This window comes from Calidris pugnax, unplaced genomic scaffold (genome assembly GCF_001431845.1).
Source record: "Calidris pugnax isolate Ruff unplaced genomic scaffold, ASM143184v1 scaffold89, whole genome shotgun sequence".
Lineage (NCBI taxonomy): Eukaryota > Metazoa > Chordata > Aves > Charadriiformes > Scolopacidae > Calidris > Calidris pugnax.
This window is the reverse complement of record NW_015090865.1, coordinates 1,561,913-1,570,636: the sequence shown is the minus strand read 5'-3', so window position 1 is coordinate 1,570,636 and position 8,724 is coordinate 1,561,913. Positions and strand designations below refer to the sequence as shown.

General features: G+C 47.2%; 2 protein-coding genes across 2 annotated transcripts in view; both read left to right on the top strand.

The window, feature by feature from the left end:
• The first annotated feature begins 1,245 nt into the window (after positions 1–1,245).
• On the top strand, positions 1,246–6,517 carry PRDX3 (peroxiredoxin 3). The gene is made up of 7 exons (XM_014945396.1): positions 1,246–1,296; positions 1,375–1,453; positions 1,591–1,732; positions 2,417–2,552; positions 4,470–4,573; positions 5,622–5,787; positions 6,324–6,517. Exons 1-7 carry the CDS (start codon positions 1,261–1,263, stop codon positions 6,375–6,377), a joined length of 717 nt encoding a protein of 238 aa, XP_014800882.1. The 5' UTR covers positions 1,246–1,260; the 3' UTR covers positions 6,378–6,517.
• A 1,683-nt stretch (positions 6,518–8,200) lies between these two features.
• Positions 8,201–8,724, top strand: part of SFXN4 (sideroflexin 4) — an 11,745-nt gene continuing 11,221 nt past the window's right edge. Inside the window, exons 1-2 of the mRNA XM_014945205.1 lie at positions 8,201–8,348; positions 8,428–8,493. Of these exons, the coding sequence (XP_014800691.1) occupies positions 8,310–8,348; positions 8,428–8,493 (105 nt within the window). The 5' untranslated portion in view covers positions 8,201–8,309. The remainder of the gene's footprint in view (positions 8,349–8,427; positions 8,494–8,724) is intronic.

Here is an 8,724-nt window from a genome sequence, read left to right as displayed (position 1 = left end):
TCCCCCTGCCACAGTGCTCTGGCTGCCTTTGGCTTTTGGTCCCAGTGGGACCAGGGATGGGGCATCAACACCTCTCCGGGCAACCAGTGCCTGTGTTTCACCATCCTCATTGTAAAAAAATTTCTTCCTTATATCTAGTCTAAATCTACCCTCTTTTAGTTTAAAATCATTACCCCTTGTCTTATTGGAACAGGCCCTGCTAAAAAGTTTGTCCCTATCAGTCCAGCTAGAGGACATCTGTAGTTCTCCCCTTGTCCACTGATGTAGTCACTCCATCACAGAAGGCCACTAGGTTGGTCAGGCATGAAGTCCTTGGTGGAGCCATGCTAGCTGTCTTGACTCATCTCCAGGTCCTCCACATGTCTTAGCAGAGCTTCTAGGAGAATCTGTTCCACGATCTTCCCAGGCACAGAGGTGAGGCTGACAGGTTGGTAGCTCCCATGGTCCTCCCTTCTACCCATTTTAATAAGGGGTCCAACAATTCCCTTTTTCTAGTGACCGAGAACTTCACCTGACTGCCATGACTTTTCAAATATCATGGAGAATGGCTTGGCAACTCCATCCGTCAATTCCTTCAGGACTCTGGGATGCATCTTGTCAGGCCCCATAGACCTATGAAGGTGTGGTCCATTTCACAAGCTGTCCACCTTTCCTGTGTTGCCTTCATCTGGCAGAAGACAGGAGGCCTGTGACAGGGTTTTAGGGTCATCCAGCCTGTCCAGACTCCTCTGTAGAGCCTTCCTACCCTCAAACAGATCAACACTCCTGTTCAACTTGGTGTTGCCTGCAAACTGACTGCGGGTGCACTTGATTCACTTGTCCTAGCTGTTGATAATTATATTAAACAGAACCTGGTACTGAGCCCTGGGGAACACCACTTGTGACCAGCCTCCAGGTGGATTTAACTCCATTCACCACCACTCTTTGGGCCCGGCCATCCAGCCAGTTTGTCACCCAGCGAAGCATACTCCCATCCCAGCCATGAGCAGCCCGTTTCTCCGGGAGAATGCGGTGGGAAACGGTGTCAAAGTCTTTACTAAAGTCCAGGCAGACAACATCCGCAGCCTTTCCCTCATCACGCAAGGAGATCGCGCCCTAATTGTTTAACTGTGATTAAACAACTTGTAGCCACATCGAGTTCCACCAAACCCCGACCAGGAGAAGCCCGTAGCCGGCAGCTCTCTGAGCACAAGGCCCCTCCTTCCCTTCCCCGCCTCCCAGCTCCCTCCCGCGCCGCCGGGCCCGCTCCGCCCGCTCGCCATGGCCGCCGCGCTGGGGAGGCTGCTGCGCTCCGCGGTGAGTGGGTCACCCCTTCCGCCGGCCGCCCCCGCGCCCCGGCCCCGCCGGCGCTGACCCTCCCTCTCCCCCCCGCAGGTACCCGCCGCTGCCGCCGCCGCCGGGAGGGGGCTGACGGCCCGGCCCTTGCCCTGCGCCCGCCGCCACTTCAGCCTCGGTAAGTGCGGGGAGCGCGGCCGGGAAACAGGCGGGAACGGGCCCTGCGGCGGCGCCCGGGAGGAGAAGGAGGAGGAGGAGGAGGCCCAGGCCCGGGCAGGCCCCACCAGGCCCAGAGCTGTGTTTTGTCCCCCGCAGGCTCCTGGCGCTTGGCCCCAGCGGTGACACAGCATGCCCCGTTCTTCAAAGGCACGGCCGTGGTTAACGGAGAGTTCAAGGAGCTGAGCCTGGATGATTTCAAGGGGAAATACCTGGTCCTCTTCTTCTACCCCCTGGACTTGTGAGTGCGGGCTTCTCTCCCTTCACGTGGGCCTCCTGCCCTGCTGAAGGTCACCACGAGTGCTGGTTTTCCCTTATCTGGGCTAGTCCTCCAAGGCAGATGTTTCTAGAGGCAGAACGATAAGACTTGGGGGCAAATGGCCATTGTGTACTAGAGCAATGGATCTGTGGCTGGAGAGCATCCTCCAGGCCTGCTGCAGGAGGTGGACGTGACCTTGTGGTGGTTCTTTGAGGTGATTCCTCGCACAGTCAGATCCCAGGGGTGAAGGCTTTGCCTTGTAGTCCAGGGTCACGTTGGAGCCAGCAGAACTGCAGGATGGCTCCAGAGCAGAAGGTGGAAAGACGGGGCTGAGCCTGTGCAGAAGAATCGCCAGGAGCACCCTGGTGTACGTGGGCACATGGGGGAGGGCAGTTCTTTCTCTTAGAGTTTCCAAAACCTCTTTGTAGCAGAGAGAGTTCCTCCATCTCTGCAAAACATCTGCCTCGAACCAAGTGTTGAAAACTGGTGAGCCAGCCAGGTGGCTGCCACTTTGAGACTGGCTGAAGCTAATCTTCAGCAGGAAACATGGCCAAAATTATCAGGCGAAAAAAACCACAGCGCTGTGTTAGGGCTCAGAGGTGTTTTCTAAAAAATTCTCTCAAAAGTTGGCAGACTCATTACAGCCTGTTCACTCTTCCCACCCAGCACCTTCGTCTGCCCCACAGAAATTGTGGCTTTCAGCAACAAAGCAAATGAATTCCGTGATGTGAACTGTGAAGTGGTGGCAGTTTCTGTGGATTCTCATTTTTGTCATCTTGCCTGGATAAATACGCCACGAAAGGTACGAATTGGGCAGCTCTTTGGGGCCTTTCTGTGTTGGTTTGTTTTCTTTTCACATAGAGCTCCTGAGAAATAGAGTTGAATAAACAATTGTGCAAACACCGATTTCGAGAGACTGCCTGAAGTGATACGTGAAGTAAAGAACTTCTACGTTTGATGACATAATTCTGACCTCAGTCTTCATTTTCTTACCCTTTTCCATACTAATTTCAGGGGGTTTTTTCATCTTTCTTTTGCTTTCATGATGGTCTTGTAGGTTACGTCGTGTCCTTCCATGTGTCTCAAAAGACAAATACTCAGTGTACGTGTCAGAGCTGGTGCTTTGTGTGCACCCTCACAGAAAATCAACAGCAGCTGTTTAGTCCTTAGCATTAATTGATGCCCAACAGCAGTGGCTTCAGAATGGAAGCAGAAGAATGATGAGATTATTGGAGCGCTTATTAACTCTTCACTTGCTGAAATAGTTCCACTTCTGCAATACAGACAGAGCTGCTCAGCTTTCTTCAGGGAAGGACAGTGGTAAAGACAACCTTTTACTGGAGAGGAGCCTCTTCCAGATGCATATAACAATGCCCACTTTTAATCCCATCAAGCACCTGACTGGTTTGGTTGGTTGTAGAGACTCAGAAGTGTCGCAGGAAGGTGCAGGAGCTCCTGGGCCATCAGTCTTTACTCCAGACTGGAGTGCCTCCAGGTGCACGGCTCTGCCCTTGTCACGTAGAGGGAAGGGAGGAGAGTTTGCCAGATTTAATACCTATTGGGAGTATTTAATTTTCTGCGTGCTTTATTCAAAGCTCTAAAACGTGATTAAGGACTGATTTCACCACTTCATGCAGAAGTTGTTGAGCGGGTGCCAGTTGGGCACTGCTGGGTGCAAGATGCCCTGTGAAGGGTGGAAAGAATTCCGTGGTGGTGCATCCAGGAAACCGACACCCGGAGAAGCTGAAGGCCTTGGTTTCTCCAACACCTGCGCTCAAAGCTCTGCGTGTGAGACCTCTGTCATGGACAGGCATTTGCAGGATCAGGGTCTGAGTGACTGGGATTGCACAACGATTCCCTGATGATGCCAGGAATAGAAGAGCTAACAAACTCTGGGCTTGTTTCAAGGATAGAGAGCTTATCTCTCTTGCAGTTCCAGTATGTTGCAAAACTGAAAGAAATCTTGGTTAACTCTCCAAATGGTATTTAAATTTATTTGGAGGAGGAAAAAAAAAACCCCAATCAAAAAACATGCATTAAATAGAGAAAGCAGCAGAACTCTGACATCCCTAGCATGGCTGCAAGCCTTCTGTTTTGTCTGCTCATTGTACGCAGGTTTGTCTTCCCTCCCCACTGTGTTAATCTTATTTAAGTATTTAAATTTATTTGGAGGAGGAAAAAAAAAACCCCAATCAAAAAACATGCATTAAATAGAGAAAGCAGCAGAACTCTGACATCCCTAGCATGGCTGCAAGCCTTCTGTTTTGTTTGCTCATAATAGGCAGATTTGTCTTCCCTCCCCACTATGTTCATCTTGTTTAGTTTTGAACACTTAAATATGCAGTAGAAATTTTTGTATTCAAAGCTCCTGAACAGGCTACAAAGGGAATCTTTCTAAAAATTGAGGACTGTTGTCATAGATAGACTTTTACCAAGCAATTCTAAAATGCTGGGTGCAAAAGAAGTTTTCATGTTTTAAAGAAACCAAATGTTCCTGACAAATTTTAAAAAAACAAACAAGCAAACAAAAAAACCACACCAAATAAACCAAACCAAACAAACACCACCACCCCACCCCTCCATGATCCTTTCATGACGCAAACGGCATAAATGTGTTTTATTGTCAGCATACCTTCAGGACCACTGAATCCAGTGACTTTAGAGGGATAATCCTAAAAAGCGTTTTGTAACAAAGTGGAATCTTACTCTTTTTCTCTAGAGCGGCGGTTTGGGCAAAATGAATATTCCAATTCTGTCGGACCTCACAAAACAGATCTCCCGTGATTACGGCGTGCTGCTGGAAGGACCTGGCATAGCACTGAGGTAACACGCCACTGCCGATAACTCGGTTACGACACAACCCAATCTCAAACAACGTGAGCCATTCTGTCCCCTCCTGCAGGGGAAACCGCACGAGGATCAAAGGAAGACTGTAACGTGTTACTTATTCTGCAGAACTTCTGCTGGATCCCACCCAAAGAAAAGGGCACATGGCAGTTATGGCCATTAAGTTGAGAGTGGCTCTGGGCCTCTCTGCCCAGAACTCATGCAGGGGAAAGCCAGCTGTTCTGTTAGTGGGGGAACTCCATATCACTAAGGAAAAGACTAGGATAAAAAAAACAATTTACAGTTTTTTACATTTTGTCACAATCTAGGTCTGCCCCTTTCTTGTCTTTTTTTTTTTTTGTTTTTTTTTTCTTCTGAAGTGAGAAGAAACTGCCTTAACTTCTGTGCGAGAAGTTTCTAAAGCAGTACTCCTAGAGGCCACTACAGTCAATCCCTTAATTATTTAGAATTTAAAATTTGACATTTCCTTCTCCACCATGGAAATACTTATTAAAAGCAAATAGTGGTCCCTGCGATCTATTGGATTGGGTAGGAGTCTTCTGGGGACCTTTGGTTCCTGATCTCTTTAGATCAGGAACTCCTGACATTTTTTTGTTGACAAATAAGGTTAATTAATATGGTAAGGCTGGGACTTCATTTTTCACAAATATTTATAGCAACAGGATTTAATTTAGTAGCTTAATGAGTAAGCAGCTTTTTGCTCAATACCTTTAGATTTTCATATCAAAAAGACCAGAAGGATACCAGCTGCCAACTTTGAAATATAGGTGGAATTAGACATTCTACCTTTGTCATACATCTGTCGCAATTTAATAGTCTTTATGCATAGTTTGTAACTTCACAGTACCATACCAGTTGGCTTTTGATCACTGCACTAACAAACAATATATCAAACACTGTATTGCTACTCCTAACTCTCATACGTGCATCTAAGAATAACCGCCTTCCTGAAATAGTTCATCCACTTTCTTGTGTTTGGTCTTGGAACGTGATTTGCATTCCCTGAATTCTTGCTCAATTACAGAGGTCTCTTCATCATTGATCCAAATGGGGTCATCAAGCACCTAAGTATCAATGATCTCCCAGTGGGTCGTAGCGTGGAAGAGACCCTCCGCCTGGTGAAAGCATTCCAGTATGTGGAAACACATGGAGAGGTTTGCCCGGCAAACTGGACTCCAGACTCCCCTACAGTAAGCGTCTGCTAAATATCACTTTTCTAAATATAGACACTGGCATATTTTTGCATGTCTGAAGGGCTGAGAGCCACTTTAACGTGAGGTGCTTGACTGAATCGCTGCCTGTTGTTTAAGTCATAGAATGGTTTGAGGCTTTTATCGGTTAGAGCAATTCAGGCTATTTGTATGATGTAACTATATGTGCCATTTCTGTGAAGAAAGTAACTGATTTTCTTTTTAGAAGACACAAATTGTATTTAAAACTCTAAATTTGACTTGCACTCTCCACCAGTTGTCTTCATATTTTTCCCTTATGTAATGTCCTGCTTGATATTTAGCAGGAAAAATGTGCTGTATACTTAAAATTTGCAAGTAGGAGCTTGTACATCATTTAGGCTTTTATCTTTCAGTCAAGCGCAGAAACAGAAATAACCTATTGTTTTTATAAAGTATGCATGGATTTTCCTGGATAAAGTGTCAGATATGTTTGGTTGGGTTTTTTTTTAATCTCAGTTATGGCATATAATAACTAAACTTTCTTTTCTTGACAGATCAAACCAAGCCCAGAAGGTTCTAAAGAATATTTTGAGAAAGTGCATACATAAACACTCAAATATGTGGACAAAACTCCTAGTTACCATAAACAGAAGACATTAGGACAGCAGCTGTGATTGTATAAAAAAATAATCAAATCAAAGTTCTCATTTTCTCATGTTTAAGAAGAAATTAAATGATTAAATACTTACTTGACTCCCTTGTCTTGCTTTATAATAAGGGTAAAAACTAAGGCTTCCACCCCAACTCTTTTGCAATTTCAGTTTCATGAATTTTAGAATTCTCCCTGAATACAAGTACACAAACTACAGTTGTTTTCCACTGGGTTTTTCCTCTTTCCTGAACTAGTTTTGGACCAGCAAGTATCCTGTGTTTTCTTTTCTCACCTGAAAAATTAAATCCTGTAACAAGAGTTGGAAACAATGGGGATCTTTCCTGAACTAGTTTTGGACCAGCAAGTGTCCTGTGTTTTCTTTTCTCACGTGAAAAATTAAATCCTGTTAACAAGAGTTTGAAACAATGGGGGGCAACACAGAAAATGGAAATTTGATATGTAATTTGTTTTTAATGAATTTTGGAGAGGAAGAGATGAATGTAACAAGTAAAAAATGATTTTAAAAAATCCCCTTGTTTTGATGTGTAATGCACTATACCTTGAAATGAATGTAAATATGTGCCATTTTAATCCTGCATATAGTTAAAGATGCAGTGCAGCTACACGGGAGGGTTAACAAGCATGAATAATTTGCATTCTGCTTGGGAGATGATAAAAACTTGAACCCAAGTAACATACTTCTGGAGCTTAATGACAGTCTTTTGTCATTTAAAGCATTGCTTATTTGCTTGAACCTGTCTCCCAGAAAAACTGAAAGTGAAATGTCATTTAAAGCATTGCTTATTTGCTTGAATCTGTCTCCCAGAAAAAAGTGAACTGTTGTACTGCTTGAAAACAATGTAGCGTATCTCTAGCTATAATAATAAATATTAATGTTGACTAGCAGCAGGTGTGTTGCTTTGCTTTTCTTCCACTTTTTCCCCAAAGATTCCTGTTTCTCAGAGTTGGGAAGAAGTTGGGTAAGTTGTGCTGCCTTAGAAACTATCTTCTATACCTTTCTTCACAGCCAGCAGTTAACAGCCGGCGCTGCCTTGGTGTGTGTGCCCTGCTTGTGCCCTTGGTGTGTGCCCCCACAGACAGTGTGTAGCGGGTGTGCTGCTGCTGAGGGGATGGATAAATAACACCCAATAGGTTTGTATTTTTCACCACCTGCCTTTTCTAGCAGGGGAAAGGACTTCATAAGCAGAAGCACGAGGGAACCACCTCGGTAAAGGGTGTCATAAGTTACGTTTATCACAGCTATTGATGCTGCAAAGTGAAAGGATAAAACACCGAGCCTGATGCTGTGTGGTGCCCGGTGATGTACCAGGTTCCAGTCACAGTGTTTTACTTCAGCTTTGTAGAAATCTACAACTATCCATGCGTTTTTTCCAATAAACCTGATCTCCTGCCCCTCCAAGATGTGACGTTAACCCCCTGCACAGCTCGGTGGTGCCGAATAACACGGTGGCAGTGTGGGTGGCAGCAGTTTGTGCCTCTGAAACCGCACTCATCTGTTACCGGGCCGAATCCTGCCCTTACCTCCGTCACTTTAAGCCAATGTGGTGGACAGAGGAGGTTTCCCTGCCTTCCTGCTTCTCGGTTCTGCCTTCCCGGCTGGCAGAGGGGACCTTTCCTAACCACGACCGGCTTCTCCCGCTCCGGGGCCTGCCCTGAGGGAGCTCCCGGGCCGCCCCCCTCTCTCCCCGGCGGCGCCTCAGGGCCCCGCACGCGCCCGAGGGCGGGAAGGCGGCGCAGGCACCAGGTCTACCCGGAGGGTAGGGCCTTCCCGGCCCGGCCCGGATCCCGTGGCGGCGGTGCGGGGCCCGGGCGGAGGGTGCAGCAGCCGGACCGCTCCCCGGCGGCGCTTTTCCGGTGCCGCGGCTCCATGGACGCCAACCTGCGGTTCTGGAGGGCGGAGGGGCAGGTGAGGGGCCGAGAGGGGCTGGGGTGGCCTGGGTTTGGGCTGCCTCCCTCCCTCCGAAATAACGCCTCGCCTCCCTCAGTCTTTTTTCCAGAGGTTTCTTCTCTGGGCGGACGTCCTCGATCCCCTGCTGCTCCTGAAATCCTCCGTGAGTACTGGCTTCGTCGCCTGGCGTTTCTATACACAATTGCATCAAACACAGGGCGTTTCTATCCACAGTTGCATCAAACACAGGGTATTTCCAGGCACGGGCATTGTAGCAGCCCTGCGTAGGCCGTGGCTGCTGTGCCAACAATTGAATTAGCCCAATTAAGAATCGGGGAACGCTCCCCCCCCCCCCAAAAACAAAAAAGAAAAAGGGGGCCCCCCAGGGGGGCTG

Bases quoted from the DNA above. Each gene is read 5' to 3' on its own strand.
- PRDX3 (XM_014945396.1), top strand. From the start codon at position 1,261: ATGGCCGCCGCGCTGGGGAGGCTGCTGCGCTCCGCG. The intron at 1,454-1,590 runs GTAAGTGCGGGG...TGTCCCCCGCAG, and splicing joins CCGCCGCCACTTCAGCCTCG to GCTCCTGGCGCTTGGCCCCA. The intron at 2,553-4,469 runs GTACGAATTGGG...CTTTTTCTCTAG, and splicing joins GGATAAATACGCCACGAAAG to AGCGGCGGTTTGGGCAAAAT.